The 20,000-nt window shown below is 45.3% G+C and overlaps 2 protein-coding genes across 2 annotated transcripts in view; both read right to left on the bottom strand.

The window, feature by feature from the left end:
* dok7a (docking protein 7a) overlaps nt 1-5,068 on the bottom strand; it is a gene marked incomplete at both ends in the record, with an annotated part of 35,942 nt that extends 30,874 nt beyond the window's left edge. Inside the window, 3 exons of the mRNA XM_080544181.1 lie at nt 718-948; nt 4,872-4,917; nt 5,015-5,068. Coding sequence (XP_080400307.1) covers nt 718-948; nt 4,872-4,917; nt 5,015-5,068 — 331 coding nt within the window. The remainder of the gene's footprint in view (nt 1-717; nt 949-4,871; nt 4,918-5,014) is intronic.
* Nucleotides 5,069-5,690: 622 nt separating this feature from the next.
* The window catches only part of hgfac (HGF activator), a gene marked incomplete at both ends in the record, with an annotated part of 19,056 nt that continues 4,746 nt past the window's right edge, over nt 5,691-20,000 (bottom strand). The window contains 9 exons of the mRNA XM_080544180.1: nt 5,691-5,888; nt 7,778-7,920; nt 8,626-8,766; nt 8,913-9,052; nt 10,022-10,286; nt 14,209-14,306; nt 15,634-15,808; nt 17,764-17,874; nt 19,828-19,959. Coding sequence (XP_080400306.1) covers nt 5,691-5,888; nt 7,778-7,920; nt 8,626-8,766; nt 8,913-9,052; nt 10,022-10,286; nt 14,209-14,306; nt 15,634-15,808; nt 17,764-17,874; nt 19,828-19,959 — 1,403 coding nt within the window. The remainder of the gene's footprint in view (nt 5,889-7,777; nt 7,921-8,625; nt 8,767-8,912; nt 9,053-10,021; nt 10,287-14,208; nt 14,307-15,633; nt 15,809-17,763; nt 17,875-19,827; nt 19,960-20,000) is intronic.

The following is a 20,000-nucleotide window of genomic DNA, read 5'->3' as shown; positions in this document are numbered from 1 at the left end:
GGACCACAGAGGACAACAGAGGACCACAGAGGACCACAGAGGACCCCAGAGGACAACAGAGGACCACAGAGGACCCCAGAGGACCACAGAGGACCCCAGAGGACCACAGAGGACCACAGAGGACCACAGAGGACCACAGAGGACAACAGAGGACAACAGAGGACCACAGAGGACCCCAGAGGACAACAGAGGACAACAGAGGACCACAGAGGACCACAGAGGACCACAGAGGACCACAGAGGACCCCAGAGGACCTCAGAGGACCACAGAGGACCACAGAGGACCACAGAGGACCACAGAGGACCACAGAGGACAACAGAGGACCACAGAGGACCACAGAGGACCACAGAGGACCACAGAGGACCCCAGAGGACAACAGAGGACCACAGAGGACCACAGAGGACCCCAGAGGACCTCAGAGGACCTCAGAGGACCACAGAGGACCACAGAGGACCACAGAGGACCCCAGAGGACAACAGAGGACCACAGAGGACCACAGAGGACCACAGAGGACCCCAGAGGACCACAGAGGACCACAGAGGACCACAGAGGACCACAGAGGACAACAGAGGACAACAGAGGACCACAGAGGACCCCAGAGGACAACAGAGGACCACAGAGGACCACAGAGGACCACAGAGGACCCCAGAGGACCTCAGAGGACCACAGAGGACCACAGAGGACCACAGAGGACCACAGGTTGTGTTGTTGACCCACCTTCTCCCAGGCTGTAGCGGACCCGTATGTCCCAGGCCAGCACCACCTCCTTGCTGTCGAAGCCCAGCACCACGGCCTGGCTGAGGCAGAGGATGGCCAGCGTGTAGGCCACGCCCTCGTACGGCAGGCCGGTTTCCAGGCCGCAGATGTCCTCCAAGGTGAGGCAGCCACGCTCCTTGTGCACCTGGGCCTTGTCACTCTTGTCTTTGTAGACCAGCAGTACAAGGCAGTCTGGGGGGGGGGGGGGGGGGGGTGAGAGTATAGGACGCAATTTACCATGAGAGGAAGGGGGTTGTAGACTCATTTACCACTGGTACAGGGTTGTGGCACGAGGTGAAGCCGAGTAGGAAAACCCTGTACAGTGGTAAATGAGTCCACACCCCCCGCCCTCGAATGGTCAATTGCTTTTCTACAACAGCCACCACATAATATAACAAAATAAATACACAGTTGTAACATTAAATTCATGTATTTACAATCATTAATCGTTTCAGAATACATATATCCTTCCGCCACAGAATATAGTCCCATAAACAAGATCAACCATTGCATTGTAGGTCAGCACAGGTGTTCTTAATCAGATTGATTGGGAGGCGCATTGATACTGGAAATGCGGTCTGAACTGTGGGTTGTTGGGATATTTGCCACTGTTGCTAGCCAATCAGAATCCAGTATCCAAACATGCTGTTGTAGAAAAAACATTATACCATGTATCCTTTTAATATGACTGAGACTTTATTATATTATTTTTTTCTCTTCGTCTTGTGAGCTTAGTTACTGTTGTACAACTGATTGTACCTGATTATTCCACATGTCGGTGTTGCTCACAATCGGTATGTTGATTGTCAGTTATAGTCTCGTACTCAGCTTAGCTTGACTGAATGACACAATCTTTTGTGGATTGTACATTTATTATGTTTGTTGACACACATTCATTCTCCTTTAACGGTTTTGTGTCTATTTCAAGACGTTAACTGTAATATACTGTATCACAATCAGAGACACGTTAACCTTTTGGGCCACTAAAATCAGCTTCAGACAAACTCTGATTGCTAAAATATGACTTGACAGAATGTGTGCAGTATGTACTGCGAAATCCTTTGCCTTGGACCAAGGTGAACTGACTAACAGTTTGTTATTCCAAGCTTGTTTCTGTGTTATGTTGTCTTCTGAGTAGCAGATGTTTTCACACCGAGTCTGTTGTATCCTTGAGGACACCAAACTCACATTTAGAGGCAATGTAATGCTTAGTTTTCTATTAGGAAAAGAAAACACTGAGGATATTAGAGAATATAGCACAGTCATCCGAGAAATAGAGAGAGTCCATTTCTCAGAATGTTCACTTTATACCATGTGAACACTGTAACTCGTCCATTTCTGTGCACCCTTCTTGCTATCTCGACTCAAGAAGAGTAGATAGAACATCAAAACATATTGAAGCTTTTGAAATAGGTATCAGGGGGGTGAAGAGATGGAGAGAGGATAATGATTATTTGTGAAAGCTGAACATCCAGTGCTCTCTACGACACGCTCTCTACAACCTGGCTCGTCTTAGAAAATAATTCAAAAGAATTCTGCCTCAAACCGTTCTGACGCCCACTTTATATTTTATGTAAGGCTAGTAGTTGATACAACTTTGTGTATAAGAATCTTTCCCTTAGCGTGGCCTGGGGTGGTCCAGTGGTTTAGTACCGCGGTTTACAGTGCACACATTACGTACGCCCATGTTGGCATGGGTTCGAAGCCGGCCCCCATGCCCTGCTGACATGCCCTCTCTCCCTTACTTTCCTGTCTGTCTTCACTATATCTGTCCAATAAAATTGGAAATATGACTGGGACTGCCCCACTCAGAAACAATTACTTAAAAAAGAATCTTTTTCGATTAAACTGTTGACATTTTGGCTCTTGTAAGACATGAAAAGATTTAATGTGTGTGTGTGTGTGTGTGTGTGTGTGTGTGTGTGTGTGTGTGTGTGTGTGTGTGTGTGTGTGTGTGTGTGTGTGTGTGTGCGTGTGTGTGTGTGTGTGTGTGTGTGTGTGTGTGTCTTTGATTATATCTGAAGGCTGAAGTTCCTCAATGCCAAACAAACAATAGCTCCAGTAAATACAGGACTGCTAACTGTTGAGTAGACTCTGTTAGGTGAAAGCTTTGTTGCGCCATGCAGTGCCCTCTATGACATGCTTTCATACTGGTCTATCTTAGAAATCTCCACTATTCTCCACTATTCTCCACTATCTCCACTCTCCTCCCACTATTCTGGCTCCTACTTTATTTATTATTTTCTTGAAGGCTAGTTGATACAACTTTCTGTGTAGGAATGTTTCGATCGATTAAACAGCTGAAAGGTCTAATATTGTAGAAAGAGGTCATTGTATGTTGTAGGTGCTCAGAGAAAAAAACAGAAGAACAGAAAAAGCACACTGGCATTCGTTCAACATGACCTTCCTCCATAGACAGGGTTTGTAAACTGAAATGGTTGGTTTTAAGGTACGTTTTAGATTTTTTTTTAGCATACAAGAATGCCAGTGTGCTGAAGTTTCAGATCAAATAATACAGTATGTCTGTTAAAGTCACTCTGATATCGGTTGCAAACTATCCCCAGGTAATATTCTTTCTCGTAAAAAGAAATCGGCACAATGCATCATTAAAACATGTTCCTTTTTTCTCTAGTATCCCTCAGGAGAAGAGAAGAGAGTTTCACCTACAGAACAATCTGACAGAATCAGAGGGTAGTTGCTAGCGACAGTTATCTCAGGAGCTTGGCATTTACACAGCAGAGGAATGCAGAGAGACAGAGAGACAGTAGTCTCACAAGACTCCTCACAAGCCTTTTGTCGCTTTCGAAGTACTATCACAGTGTCATCTGACAAAACAACATTCTACTCTCTCTCTCTCTGTCTCCCCCCCTCTCTCTCTCTCCCTCTCTCTCTCACACACACACACACACACACACACACACACACATACAGCTCAAGCTCACGTATGACCGAGAACAGCTGTAATAACAGAGACTTCAAAGGGCCGCAGAATGGTTGCACACAAGGACGGCCTAACCCGTTAAACACCTAGTAGCTTGCAGAGCTACAGCTTCTCAAAGGGATGGGGATTCACTGTAACACAATATAACCACTTCATCTATTTCCATTCCAGTTAGGCCTACATAATGAAAGAGCCTAAAAGTCCACGTCTTTGTAAAGTAAACCCATATAAAAGCATGTCAGTCAATGGTCCGAAAGCCCCTGTATAAGTCTGTCATGAACTTTTCCCACTTGAGAATAATAGGCCTACACACCTGGGATAACACAAGACGTGTCTTGAAGAAACAGAAGCTTAAAAGCTTTCCTTTGAGAGTATTATGATCAGATCTAAAACATATAAATTAAACAAAAGTGGTATTATAGTTCACACAAAAGGTGATGACTTCTGATAAAATGAATTGTTGAAATAGTCTATATGCCTAGATTTGACGTATATCAAGATGATGTACAGTTATGCCCATGGTCGTGACGAGGTACGGTATGACTGACACATATTATAATAGCCAGACAATAATATATATCACATAGCCTATAGGCCTATATATATCATAATAATATATAATATTATAATAATATATAATATAATGCACGGTATGACTGACACAAAGTTATAATAGGCAGACAATAATATAGATCATATATAGGCCTATACCTGTATATATCATAATAATATATAATTTAAATGATATAATATAACAGACGTTCTCAACAGCGTTCTCTTTAAATGTGCCAGTCCCGAGCGCATGAACTTTACGTTTGCCAGCCCAAGTTCTGAATGGGCTGAACATGAAATCCGAACCCATCAACTCCGCGGCCCCAGAGCATTTGGAAAATATTCCTTTGATGGCATGCAGTTAGTTTGGTGCCTTATTGGCTTGGCTTGCACAATATTGTCTTGCAACAACCCTTTTTGCAAATGACAAGCAAAGCCTATAGCCAAGAGCACGGGCAGAACCCCGGAATGGACTCAATGGTATTACATGACCGTATTAATTTAACAAAGATAAACACTGTAAAGTTGTGCGCCACTTATTCCAACAACGTGTATGGTATTACGCGCCAGTTGCGCACTGAAATATAGACCTTCTCCAACCGAGGTATTATATACTCCCTACCTGCTACTGGCGATGGCTTGCGAAGCACGACCCACCTAGTCTTCCACTGAAAGACATGGAACGGCACAAAGTCAAGACAAAATACTGGGTTACATTTCCATGAACGTTACACATTTTACGCATTATTTCATTGACTTAAATACCTTTTTCCCATCTCTGAATTTCACATATCCCTCCACGACAACCGAATCCGTCATCTTCAGTCATGGTTCCAAACAGCTGCAGTGTCGCTGTCCCGTGTGGCCCGAATGAGCCTGGGTCACTTTCAAAATAGCTTTACTGCTGGTGAGGGGGGCACACACACACACACACACACACACACACACACACACACACACACACACACACCCCCTGCACACGCCTCTCCGACCAGACACACACGCACCGGCCTAAGTATCAATATTTACTTCAGGATATTTTCACAGAATTAACTAATTGATTGATTGATTGATTCCTTCATTCATTCATTCATGCATTCATTGAAATACAAATAGATTGAAAAAATGGGAGAAGTAGGACTAATATTATTTAAAAATGTGACCTATGATTTCCTTAAAGGGGGCATTTTCAAATACAGCTGCAATGTACATTTAGGGACTTTAGGGTCTTAACAGGCATGCAACATCTTTTGCAGAGCCCTCCATCATGTACGACATACAGTAGGCCTAAGTTTCAACACACAGGCGACAGCAATATCAAAGTCATGGTTTATTACGTCACAAAATAATATTTATTTCACAGTTGTTGTTTAGTAACATCAAGGTTTTGTTCCATAGTATTGCTACTGTCCATACAAAAAAACACACAGGCCATTGTCCATTATGGTAAAAGTTGTTTAGCTTTAGATTTAGATTTGGGTTTGCGTTTGATAATGTCGTTGATCCAGTTGACGTAGTTGGTCACTTTGGTGTAGACGCCGGGCTTCCCCGACCGGCCACAGCCTTCGCCCCAGCTGATGACTCCGTACAGGAAGCTGACGTCATCCTTCACACACGCTAGGGGACCTCCGGAGTCACCCTGGGGGAACACACACACACACACACACACACACACACAATGAGTCAGCCTCTTTAAACCTCATGTAAATCGTACGCCCACGCTCAATATTTGTGTCATTACAACGCAACACGTAAACATTGTGGGAAGTTAATCATAACCTTTCGTTAACGACCACGCAGCTGAATTTCTTAACATCCTGCAGGTGATGTTGTGGTGGTTCTATTCCACTGTTATGGGCCAGGTGCTCACAAGTTTCCCAATATAAACTGATGTATCATCGTCGCACACCCCTTTTCACCCAATACAGGAAAGCAACCTTAAATGTGCAGTTTCTGGGGGCGCTTGGTGGCGTAGCACACTAAGGCATCAGGCATGTCATCGCAGGGTCCCCGGTTCGATTCTGGCCGTCGACATATCCTGCACGTCATCCCTTCTCTCTCTCTCGCCCATCCTTCCTGTCGATCTCTACTGTCTCTATCCCATTAACCTTAGAACAGCCGTGCCTTTTTACCTACTAAAAGAGCCGCCTCGGGGGTAAATTAGCCTGCTTCCTACACAGAAAAACGGCAAAATAGTTTTATACTAGCTTATCCTGATGTGATTTAGAACATGTAAGGATACTGGCTGGTAGGATGCACATATCTAGGACAAGTCATGAAAGGAGGGTCCTGAAATTTGATCAAGTGCAAATATATAACAAAGATATAACCCTAACCCTAATTTGTTTTTACTCACAGGGTCACCCCACCCATGGCTGTTCTAGTGGTCAAGCAGAAATGCCCTAAAAACATATTCAAAAAGTGCAGTTTCTGAACTAAGGTGGATGTCCTTTCTACGCCCTCTCATAAAACTGTTACATCACTAAAACTGTTATGGGCCAGGTGCTCACAAGTTTCCCTATAAACTGGTGCATTATTGCACACCCTTTTTACCCAATACTACAAGAAAGCAACCTTAAATGTGCAGTTTCTGGGGCGCTTGGTGGCGTAGCACACTAAGGCGTCAGCCATGTAATCGCAGGGTCCCCGGTTCGATTCTGGCCATCGACATATCCTGCACGGACGGCTTATGACATCTGGCCACAGGGACAACAGTTGAAAAGTAGCCATTTGGGTAACACTGACTCATTTACGAACTGGTTTATTAATGTATACTGTCCCTGGTCAATAAATAAATAAATGTCATCCCTCCTCTCTCTCACCCATCTTTCCTGTCGATCTCTACTGTCTCTATCCTCCTCTCTCTCTCTCACCCATCTTTCCTGTCGATCTCTACTGTCTCTATCGTCCTCTCTCTCTCTCTCTCACCCATCTTTCCTGTCGATCTCTACTGTCTCTATCCTCCTCTCTCTCTCTCACCCATCTTTCCTGTCGATCTCTACTGTCTCTATCCTCCTCTCTCTCTCTCACCCATCTTTCCTGTCGATCTCTACTGTCTCTATCGTCCTCTCTCTCTCTCACCCATCTTTCCTGTCGATCTCTACTGTCTCTATCCTCCTCTCTCTCTCTCACCCATCCTTCCTGTCAGTCTCTACTGTCTCTATCCTCCTCTCTCTCACCCATCCTTCCTGTCGATCTCCACTGTCTTTATCCTCCTCTCTCTCTCTCTCTCTCACCCATCTTTCCTGTCGATCTCTACTGTCTCTATCCTCCTCTCTCTCTCTCTCTCTCACCCATCTTTCCTGTCGATCTCTACTGTCTCTATCCTCCTCTCTCCCACCCATCCTTCCTGTCAGTCTCTACTGTCTCTATCCTCCTCCTCTCTCTCTCTCTCACCCATCTTTCCTGTCGATCTCTACTGTCTCTATCCCATTAAAGCAGAAATGCCCTAAAGACATATAAACAAATAAAACATTTTAAAAGTGCAGTTTCTGGACTGAGGCGGACGTCCTCTCTACTCCCTCTCACCTGGCAGGCGTCTGCACAGCGGTTGGCACCGGCGCAGATCATGTTGGAGGTCACATGGTTGCCGTAGACGTCGGGCTGGGTGCAGCTGTCGTGGGGAACCAGCCTCACCCCGGCCTCCTGCAGGTTCGAGTACTTATCTGCCTCTGGAAGACAAAAGACTCACCGTTCAGTATAGACATAACACCTGTACCTGGACCTGTATCTGTACCTGTAACTAGAGGGTCAGTATAGACTGGTACAACACCTGTATCTCCCAGTAAACAAAGAGTCCAAAAGACGTCCTCAGGGAAGACGGAATGTGGGTTCAGATGACGTCTTTCTAGAACGTCTTATGGACTACAGAATCTTCTTAGAAGTTTGGATTTCTGCAATTTCTTATACACAACATCGGAGGATCTGCATCACTATAATATTGAGTTTTTGTAGCCTTTGTTCACAGTTGGACGATTGCTTGCATTACTTCTATTGTAGCCTGATGTAACGCATGGTGCAGGTAAGTCCAATAGAAAATAATAAAATAAAATAAAATCAAGTGTTAGCGCATTTCTCACAAAATGTGACCCACATTCACGCTTCACAGAGAACAAGGAGATAAAGCAACAACTAAGATATTTAACATTAGACATTAGACATTTAAAACCACATGATGACAGAACACGCAAGCCAGCAAGAGCTAAAAACCTGTACACTGTGTATCCAGGAAAACTCCCTCAGAGTGACTACCTCCTCCAGTTTGCCTACCAGCACACAGCAGCGGCCCCCAACCCCCCCCCCCCCCCCCTCCGGGGAGTAGTAAAAGGGCAATATAAATAATATAAAAGAGGCCTGTATTTTGAAACAGCACTTACTCTCATTCAGATGACCCCAGCCGGTGATCTGGCAGCAGTAGTAGTCGGGGAAGGTCGTGGTTTTCTCCGGGAGGCAGATCGGTTGAATGAATTGACTTCTTCTGACGCAGCGGCCATTTTCTTTCTTCAGTTTGACCAGAACTGTAAGAGGAAAAAGGTGTGTGTGTGTGTGAGGTGGGGTGGGGGCTGTAAACTTGACTATGAAAGAAGTGTGAACAAATGTATGAGTATGTGCATGTAGATGTAGTACATCATAAATGTGAATACGGACATCATTTAATAATTACCAATGTCATGGAGAGTTGGGTTGAACACTGAGAAACGTTCTGGCAAGATGTACTTATCCACACCAAACGTTTTGCTGTTCAGACTCGTGACGTTGAAACTCTGCTGGCCCAGAACCACACGGATCTGACTCTTCAGGGGGCTGAGGACAGAGACACATCGTCCTCTGTCACCAGTGGCTTTGTGGGAAACATCTCTGTATACTTAAAGGCCTAGACTGGAAACCTAAGGACCTCCAGGGTAGTAAACCGTCAATCTGTATTGCTGGGAAGTCAACCTCTGGAAAGGACAGGACTAGATCAGATGTTTTCAGTTTTTACCTCAAACTGAATGTTTGTCTAAATTATAGCTTGTGTTCATAAAACTAAAGCAATATTAAGGTGAAAGTCAGGAGTGTAAATCATCATGTGTACTACTGACATTGGTTCTCATGACAGCATGGTAGAACTCACTCATTGTTGCATGCGACACCATCAAAGTGTCAAAGTAATGGTGACCATAGCAAGTAGCCTACTTGTAATATGGTAGCCGTAGAAAGTAAATAGACTGACTTATACAGAGCCTTATTCCAAAGCACTTTACAACGGCCTCTCATTCACCCATTCACACACACATTCACACACCAATGGCGGCAAGCTACCATGCAAGGCGCCGGCCAGCCCGCTCATTGGGACCAATTTGGGGTTCAGTGTCTTGCCCAAGGACACTTCGACATGTAGCCAGCCAGGGCTCGAACCACCGATCTGCCAACCTTGCGATCATTAGACGCCGGCTCTACCTCCTGCGCCACAGCCTCTACCTCCACCAGCCTCTACCTCCACCAGCCTCTACCTCCACCAGCCTCTATCTCCACCAGTCTCTCCCTCCACCAGCCTCTACCTCCACCAGCCTCTACCTCCACCAGTCTCTCCCTCCACCAGCCTCTACCTCCACCAGCCTCTATCTCCACCAGTCTCTCCCTCCACCAGCCTCTATCTCCACCAGTCTCTCCCTCCACCAGCCTCTACCTCCACCAGCCTCTACCTCCACCAGTCTCTACCTCCACCAGCCTCTACCTCCACCAGCCTCTACCTCCTGTGCCACAGACGCCGCTAAAAAGAAAGTAGCCTACTTGCGGAAGAAGCAGTGAGCGGCAGACACCACCCAGCAGGAGGAGACCAGCGTGCCGGCGCAGAAGTCCTCGTTCCCGATGTAGATGGCGGCCATCCAGGGGTGGGTGCCAGGCAGGACGGAGGTGCCGCCCATGATACGGCCCCTGGCGACCGTTATCCTCTTCTTGTGCCTCTTCCCACACACGTGCTTCCTGGCCGGCTTGGTGTGTTTGGTCTGGTTGATGCCAGGGATGACATTGAGGGACACCCCTCTCCGAGAGGAAGCTGTGGGCGTGGGGAGGACATAAGGTGGAGGAGACTTTAGAAAAGGCATGCGTTTAGTTTAGCTATACATCCCGTTCAATTAAGAGCCCTGTTCTAGTGCTAATGTGTGATCATACAATACAATACTACAATATAGCTAAGCTAGCTACTCAACTACTACTACTACTAGCCAACAAGCTCCCCCAAATGGAGCTAACTGGGATAGCTACTCTACGCCCACGTTGTAGAGATGACTAAGTACAGTATACCTCTTCTCGTCATTTTGGACTTAACCAGTGGTTCATTTTCCCCTGAAAAAGATACAAATCAAGCTATTTTGTAGATTACAGATATTAAATTAAATAAATATGATATGTGAAAACAAACATTTCATTATAAAGCAGTTGGTCAAACAATGCGCTCTCTGTACAGCAGTGCCTACAGGTGCCAACTCACTACATAAGCCTTTGGCTTGTGTGTCAACATGTGTCTGACCCCTCACATCCAGCCCACAGCTTGTTTGAATGACTCCCTTCTGGACAGCGGTACAGCAGGGCCACCAGGTCAACAACATCACAACACTTGAACAGTTTCTTCCCCAAAGCCACAGCCCTCCTCAATAACTCCTGATCATTGCACCTTGCACTTTACATGTTTATATTTATTCACTCGTATTGGTACTGTATATATTGTGTGTCTGTAACTTGTTCAGCATGGAGAATACCAAGTCATGTTCCTAGTGCTGCACCGCACATGGCGAATAAAGTTTAATTGGCAACTGTTGATATGACATGCTGCTGGTTCTGCGTGACTCGAACACGCTACCCTCATGTTCTTTCTGGACTCAAAGTTGAGTTCTGTAGGCTACCTGCGTGTCATGTTATCGTTTCTGTGTGACACCGGTAAGGATAACATTCTCACATGTTTTAGAATGAATACATACATGTAATTACCATGTTATTAAAGTCTTAGTTACGTTGCGAGTGTTTTGAGAGAGAGAGAGAATACATTCTATGTGAAAGAGAGGAACAAACTAGGGGCTACTGAAGAGTTTCCAGCAGCTGTCAGCTGTTCCAAGCAGCTTTGTGACTCATAATAACACAGTAAATGAAAATAAATGAATGCTCCTTGATTCTCCTTGAACAGTCCTTCCTGAAGGATACAAGCCCTTGGTGATTCAGAGAGTGAGTGTGGTAGTTCTATAACTTGCAGCCAGTTCATTGGATACATCAAACTAAACTTTTCTAAAGTAAGCTGTGACTGTCGACAATCAGTCAATCATAATCCTGTGATGATAATTATCAATAAACAATAATCCTGATGAGTCTGAAATGTATGTATTTTTTTTTTTTTAAAGAATGTATTTTTCTTTTTTTTTTAAAGGGTGACATCAAACGTTTACAACAGCAATGGACGTAACGCTAAGCCACGCCCCCTTTGAAAACTCGGACAAACAAACAACGCTTCACTGACAGTGACTGACCGACCGACCGTGACTGAATGACATTGAACGACTTACAATGGCGGGAGTTGGCACATTTCTGATTCCTAATTTACCACAGCAATAAGTACCGGTAATAGACATGTTTTTTTAAAGATGACAAGAATATTTCGTCTAAACATTGGATGACACCTGATTTCTGTATGAACACTTTTTGGTTTTACTCTTTACAGAGGATTGAGAATCTTGAGTGCACAATGCAGTGGCGGCTGGTGCTAAACATTTTGGGTGGGGCACAGGTTATGGGGGCATGCTCCACGGGGAAGAATATCAACTTTAAAATCTGGATTTACAGTCGATTTTAGCATGAGAATAGCTCTACCCCCCTGTACAGACCTCGCCATCCCCTCTACCCCCCTGTACAGACCTCTTCATCCCCTCTACCCACCTCTACAGACCTCTTCATCCCCTCTACCCCCCTGTACAGACCTCTTCATCCCCTCTACCCACCTCTACAGACCTCTTCATCACCTCTACCCACCTCTACATCTCCTCTACCCACCTCTACAGACCTCTCCATCCCCTCTACCCCCTGTACAGACCTCTCCATCCCCTCTACCCCCCTGTACATACCTCCTCATCCCCCCTACCCCCCTGTACAGACCTCTTCATCCCCTCTACCCCCCTGTACATACCTCCTCATCCCCCCTACCCCCCTGTACAGACCTCTTCATCCCCTCTACCCCCCTGTACATACCTCCTCATCCCCCCTACCCCCCTGTACAGACCTCTCCATCCCCTCTACCCCCCCTGTACAGACCTCTTCATCCCCTCTACCCCCCTGTACAGACCTCTTCATCCCCTCTACCCCCCTGTACATACCTCCTCATCCCCCCTACCCCCCTGTACAGACCTCTCCATCCCCTCTACCCCCCTGTACAGACCTCTTCATCCCCTCTACCCCCCTGTACAGACCTCTTCATCCCCTCTACCCCCCTGTACAGACCTCTTCATCCCCCCTACCCACCTCTACAGACCTCTTCATCCCCCCTACCCACCTCTACAGACCTCTTCATCCCCCCTACCCACCTCTACATACCTCCTCATCCCCCCTACCCCCCTGTACAGACCTCTCCATCCCCTCTACCCCCCCTGTACAGACCTCTCCATCCCCTCTACCCCCCTGTACAGACCTCTTCATCCCCTCTACCCCCCTGTACAGACCTCTTCATCCCCCCTACCCCCCTGTACAGACCTCTTCATCCCCTCTAGTGAGTGTGTGAGTGTGAGTGTGTGTGTGTGTGTGTGTGTGTGTGTGTGTGTGTGTGTGTGTGTGTGTGTGTGCGTGTGTGCGTGTGTGCGTGTGTGCGTGTGTGCGTGTGTGCGTGTGTGTGTGTGTGTGTGTGTGTGTGTGTGTGTGTGCGTGTGCTGAATACATAAACAAACAAGCTAAAAGACGACAATAGAAAACGTACCATGCTGACGATATTACTAAATGTTTGAAGTAGCTTTTATCTTAGCTGACTCTCTTACCTTCAGGTCGAGTTTGTGTATTCTGGCTTCGCAAAACACCAACAGTAGCAGCCTAACAGCCGCGGAGATTGCGCGGAGATTGCGACCACAAACGAAGTTTGACTTCGGTAATAGGTCCAGTTGTAATATCCTCAAGCAGGGGAGGCTGGCTCCCCACCAAAGGGAGAAGAGAGAGATTTTTTTTCTATGACTTCTAGACAGTGTTGCTTCTGAATATCATAGTCCAATCAGCTAGTGTTCTGTGGCGTATATCATAGTCCAATCAGCTAGTGTTCTGTGGAGTATGTTCCAATCAGCTTCAAGTCCCGCCCCTTTCGGTGCATGTCCCAAAACCCCATAGACAATTGACCGAATGGCCTGAAGTTACCAAAATAGATTTTACATGCAAGTCTACGAGAACAGCCTAGTGCAACTTCGAGTAGACTGAAAGTTGCCCCGAAAGGGGCGGGACTTGAAGCTGATTGGAACATACTCCACAGAACACTAGCTGATTGGACTATGATATACTCCACAGAACACTAGCTGATTGGACTATGATATTCAGAAGCAACACTGTCTAGAAGTCATAGAAAAAAAATCTCTCTCTTCTCCCTTTGGTGGGGCATTGCCCAATTGCACCTAATGAACCAGCCTCCCCTGGCACAATGGCCAGGCTGAACAAAGCAAGGCCCAGTACAGTTGATGCGTGGAAGGCTTATTCATTGAACTTGACCAACCTGACTACTCTGTACTTAGATTTTCCATTTACCCCAATCCGGATTGTGTTATATTTCTACTATTTGGCTGTGACTTGTCTGCTACATTACCCCTTTTCTTTTTTGTTTTCTTTCTTTTTTCCCTCCTTTCCTTTCTTGTTCTGTATTGTCATTGTTATGTGTTGTTAAAAGCAATAAAAAATCTTGATCACAAAAAAAAAAAATGTTTGTCTAGAACCTACTGTAGAACCATCTCCCCAGTTCCCTTACTCACACAAACGCATCAGACATGGTGGGATGTCACAGCTCTCCCAGGAGATGGCTCCGTCGTTGAAGGTGTAGCACCACGGCCTCTTATCCCCGTCTGGGTTTCTACACAGATACACATCGGATTGGTAAATGGACTGACTTAGATAGCTCCTTTATCCAAAGCGCTTTACAACGGCCTCTCATTCACCCATTCACACACACATTCACACACCAATGGCGGCAAGCTACCATGCAAGACGCCGGCCGGCCCGCTCACTGGGAGCAATTTGGGGTTCAGTGTCTTGGCCAAGGACACTTCGACATGTGGCCAGCTGGGGTTCGAACCGCAGACCTGCCAACCATGTGATCATTAGACGGCAGCTCTACCTCCTGCGCCACAGCCGCCCCATTGCATTGTGGTGTTACGCAATACATGGTTCACTACTATAACGTGCCTGCCAACTCGACGGGTGACGGCCCGGTTCAATTTCACTGCCTACTAGGGATTGAAATGGAACTGGGCCTGGGGGTCAGTGTTGCCAGACTGGGCGTATTCCCGCCCAATTTGGCTACTTATGATCACACTGGGCGGCTTTTAGTCTGTGGTTGGGTTAGGGTTAGCTGGAAAACAATCCCATCTGGCAATATTGGCCGGGGTGAGTGAGGGTCTGTCTTAGTCAAAAATGGGCCAACTCTGCAGGATTCTGTACCACTAAAGACTGGAGACTCTGGGCTCTGTTTTGGGTTGTTGTTGCCATTTATCTGACACTTTTATATTTGATCGAGTGCAAAGATATTACATTTTTCTTTACTCACTCATGGCTGTTCTAGTGTTAATACACACACACATACACACACACACACACACACATACACACACACACACACACACATACACACACCTGCTCTAGTGTTAATACACACACACACACCTGTTCTAGTGTTAATACACACACACACACACAAACCTGTTCTAGTGTTAATACACACACACCTGTTCTAGTGTTAATACACACCTGTTCTAGTGTTAATACACACACACACACACACACACACCTGTTCTAGTGTTAATACACATACACACACCTGCTCTAGTGTTAATACACACACACACTTGTTCTAGTGTTAATACACACACACACACACACACAGACACACACACACACACACACACACACACACACACACACACACACACACACACCTGTTCTAGTGTTAATACACACACACACACACCTGTTCTAGTGTTAATACACATACACACACACCTGCTCTAGTGTTAATACACACACACATACACACACACACACACACACACAGACACACACACACACACACACACACACACACACTTGTTCTAGTGTTAACACACACACACACACACACACACACACACCTGTTCTAGTGTTAATACACACCTGTTCTAGTGTTAATACACACACACACACACCTGCAGAAGGAGTGTTCCCCCAGGCCTTTGTGGCGGGCCTGGTCCACGGTGCCCAGGTGCAGCTCGTCATGCAGCAGGTCAGAGTTCCAGGCCAGACAGCGAGCGCCCGACACCGTGGTGTTCACCATGCCGCGGTAGTCTCTGCCCCGCTTGTTACAGCACTCTGCCACAGGATCTGGACAATAACAACAATAATAATAATAACTTTTTTAAATATAATGCCTTTCTCAAACCCAAGGACGCTTTACAGATTTTACAGACAGAAAGTCAGACAGACAGAACAGAAACAAACTAAGAAAACTTAAAAGAGAGCAAAGGTGACAAACTAGACTAGGGGCCAAAGGCCTTGGTGAACAGATGGGTTCTGAGGGCTGGTTTGAAGGAGTCCAAGGTTGGGGCGTTGAGGAACAATTGATTGGAACAATGAGGGACATGTAAGGAAAGAGAAACACTTTGTACACTAGAAAGTGTCTGTGTTCAAGTCTGCGTGTGCGTCGTGTGTACATATTTGCTCGTGGGTGTGTACATGTTTTCTAGAATTACATAAACATGTAGTCACGCAGTGTGTATGTGATACATATACGCATGCCGGCAATCCTTAAGTTGCACAAATGAGAAAAAACATTCTTCTTATTTATTTTTTACAAAAATAGTTTTCTGTTTTTGTTGCATGTTACAAAAGTTGAAGAACAACAAACAACAGTTTTAGGATCACTAAATACTTATAATTTCTGAATTGGATTCACTCTCCTGTCTGCCGTAGGCTACTGGTAAGTGGTACATAGCTTGTAAACAACTTTCGTTTTAGGACGTGTTCAAAAGCAAGGACTGTGTGATCCTTTAATTATGTGTAGTTATGTGTGTTTTTAGCATGTTGGTGTTCAATCAGCATGTTGTGATGTGCAAAACATGCAGTTAAGATGTTCGTAGCGATGTTCCTTTTTAGCACTGGCTGTTAGCAGATGTTTTGCCTGTGTTTTGATTCAGAGAGCTTTTCACCTGGTTTGAAGTGGTCCAACATTCAAATAAGCATAATCTTCTTTAACTATTTTCAGATTTCAATGTATGACACAAAGTTTACAATCTGCACTTTCATAATCTGGAAAAACTGACAAATGTCCATGAGAACTTAAGGACTTTTTAACCAGACCATGTCACGTATACTCTCACAGAACACTTTATTAGGAGCTCTGTACTAATACTGTGTAGGGTCTCCCTTTGCTCTCACAACAGCCTCAATTCTTCATGACATTGATTCCACAAGATGTTGGAAACATTCCTTTGAGGTTCTGGTCCATGATGACATCATTGCATCATGAAATTCCGACAGATCTTTCAGCTGCACTTTCAAGCTGTGAATCACCCGTTCTACCACATCCCAAAGGTGTTCTACTGGATTCAGACTGAAGAACACTGAACTCATTGTCAAGTTCATGAAACCAGATTGAGACAACTTCTGCTTAATTGTGACATGGTGCACTGCATTATCATGCTGGACGTAGCCACAAAACAATTGGTAAATTGTGGCCATGAAGGGATACACATGGTCAGCAACAATACTCAAACAGGCTGTGGCATTCAAGCAATGATTGATTGGTATTAACGGGCCCAAAGTGTGCCAAGAAAAGATTCCCCACATCATTACACCACCTGAATAAATTAGAAAATGTACAGTTGTTCCTAACAAAATGTTCGGTGAGTGTACATTGTAAATCGTTAGCCTCATAGCATAATTGCCTAAGTCTTGCTTCACTTGTGGTCAGCCGAGCCATCTTTGTATGTAGTGTCAAAAATGCCCTATGTCAAAGAGATGACTTGGGCAGATAGTGATTTTGGAATGTAACAAGCATTCTGATAGGCTGATGTCATAGAGGCAATAATGCACAGTGAATCAGCAGTGTTAGGAGAGGAGAGTTAGGCAGATATCTCAATTTGGCCAAAATATGACTTAGGCAATTATGATATGAGGCTAACGACATGTACTTCCCAAGTCCAGTATGTTGCATCTGGCTAATGGGCTCAGACCAGGCATGCTATGCTGTACTATACTATACTAATACTAGCTAAACTACTATTATAAATGGCTCTATTACTATGTTAGCAGTATATGTAGCGTTAGCTAGCACTCACCGATGCTACAGTAGGGTCCGCTGTGTCCAGGTCTGCAGCCACACACCTCTTCTCCCGTGTCCAGGATCATCCTGCAGGTTCCTTCATTCTCACAGGGGTTCTCTCTGCACACTGGGGAGAGGCAGGCACACCACAGTCGGTTAACTACAGTACCACTTAGCCCCCCCCCCTCCCCTCCCTTAACCATCCTGACTTCATCACTATAAGCTAATGATAACAGCTGTTGTGTGTTGCACATCAGTGCTTAGGTGTTTTAATGTGTCTACCCACACACCCCTCTGAGCTCTGAGTTGTGACGATGTGGACACCAACAAGGACATTAATGCACGTGTCATTTGATTCATAGTTCTCACGGTGGCCTTGTGGGGTACACGTATACATAATAAACTGAAGAAATGGGAGAACTTTCCTGGTCATATGAACAACTAGAGGAGCAATATAATTTGATATCATAACTAGAGGAGCAATACATTTTGCCATGGTAACACAAATTTGTGACACGGTCTAGTGTCACGGTCTGCATGTCGGCAATTCTAAAGTTGCACAAATGACCAATTTATTTTTCGTTTTTTTCTGATTATTACAGTTTAAGTGTTGAAGAGCTCACTCAATATAACAAACAACAGTTCTAGGATCAGTAAATACTTATAATTTGTGAATTGGATTCACTGTATCGCGCTCCGTCCCGCTTTAGGCTACTGGGTTCGTGATACATGGCTTGCAAACTAACGTACGTTTTAGGACTGCGTGATCATCTAATTATGTGTAGTTATGTGTTTTTAGCATGCTGATGTTCTATCAGCATGTTGTGATGTGCTAAACATGCAGTTTCTGTTTTGATTCAGAGCGAGTTTCTCCGGTATTATGGTTTGAGGTCTACCAACATTCAAAATAAGCATATCTTTCTTCAACTATTTTCTGATTTCAATGTGTGACACATCATTTGAAAGCTTGCACTATTATAATCACGGTGTGGCTTTCTCTTTTGTCAGGGAGAAACACCCATAAAGAAAGTCCTGCCATTGAGATGAAAGTACCTCCAAGCCCTTAAGGGTGTGTTCCACACACCGATCTTGAGTCATGGTGAGTCATATAATCTGTCTTTTCAACCACTGCAGGGTTACCCTTGTAACCAAGGAGAGGGAAATCAAAGAGAAACGCCAACCCTGCCTTTGATATCTTGACGAACGTGGGTCTGATTTGGCTCGAGTCCATTAGTTTCACTCACACGTAACCGAGAGGCCCTCGATAGGAGAACGGTAGTAGAGGGTTTAGAAGAGACATGACTATCTAAGAGGTGGAAGGAATGGCGCAATGGCGTCGCCGTTTGAGAAAGAAGACATATCTAGCGATGGCCGTTATTCTCTTAATAATAATTATAATTCATTGTATTTATATAGCGCTTTTCCGGGGCTCAAAGACGCTGACAATATGGGAAAAACAGAAACAATAAGCAACAGATAACATGAGCACATAGAACACAGAGTTAGTGAACAGGCACAGGGAACAATTAACACAGCAATGTCCAGGGGGGGTGGCGGGGGGGGGGGGGGGGTGGCATGGTTAGGGGAGATGGTTAGGGGTAGGGAAGGTTGTATGCATGGGAGAACAGGTAGGTTTTGAGGTGGGATTTAAAAGTAGAGAGTGATGGTGAGTCTCTGAGTGGTTGAGGGAGAGAGTTCCAGGGGTGGGGTGCAGCTCGTGAAAAAGCACTCTCTGCAGCCTTTGAGTTTCGAGGGTGGGACAGTGAGAGGAACAGTGGATGAGGATCGGAGGACTCTTAGGGCCGGTTTCACAGACAAGGCTTAAGCCTAATCCTGGACTAAAAAGCATCTTCAATGGAGATTTTACATTGAAAGTGTGATTTAGTCCAGGACTAGGCTTAAGCCTTGTCTGTGAAACCGGCCCTTAATGTCTTAGGGGTCTTATTTGGCCCATTATGACAATCCGTTGCCAAGCGACAACACCTCATCAACGTCTAAGGTTCCACACTCATTCTCCAACAAAAGAAAACAAGTGTTGTTTTAAATAAAGCAACAATGGATCACAGCGCCGGTCGCTCACCCGTGTAGCGGGCTCGCTCGCAGGAGACTTTCCCAGCCACACATGCGCACTGCTCCACGTTCCGGCGGTGGATTCTTCCCCAGGATTCTCCGATGTCATAATATCGCAGGTGTATTGTTTCGTAGCACTTCCCTGACAAGACAAGAGAGAGATTCAATTCAGGTGTGTGTAAC

The sequence above is a fragment of the Nansenia antarctica genome (genome assembly GCF_963989245.1).
Source record: "Nansenia antarctica genome assembly, chromosome: 13".
Classification (NCBI taxonomy): domain Eukaryota; kingdom Metazoa; phylum Chordata; class Actinopteri; order Argentiniformes; family Microstomatidae; genus Nansenia; species Nansenia antarctica.
The sequence above is the reverse complement of the archived record's forward strand: the minus strand, read 5'-3'. Positions and strand labels throughout refer to the sequence as shown.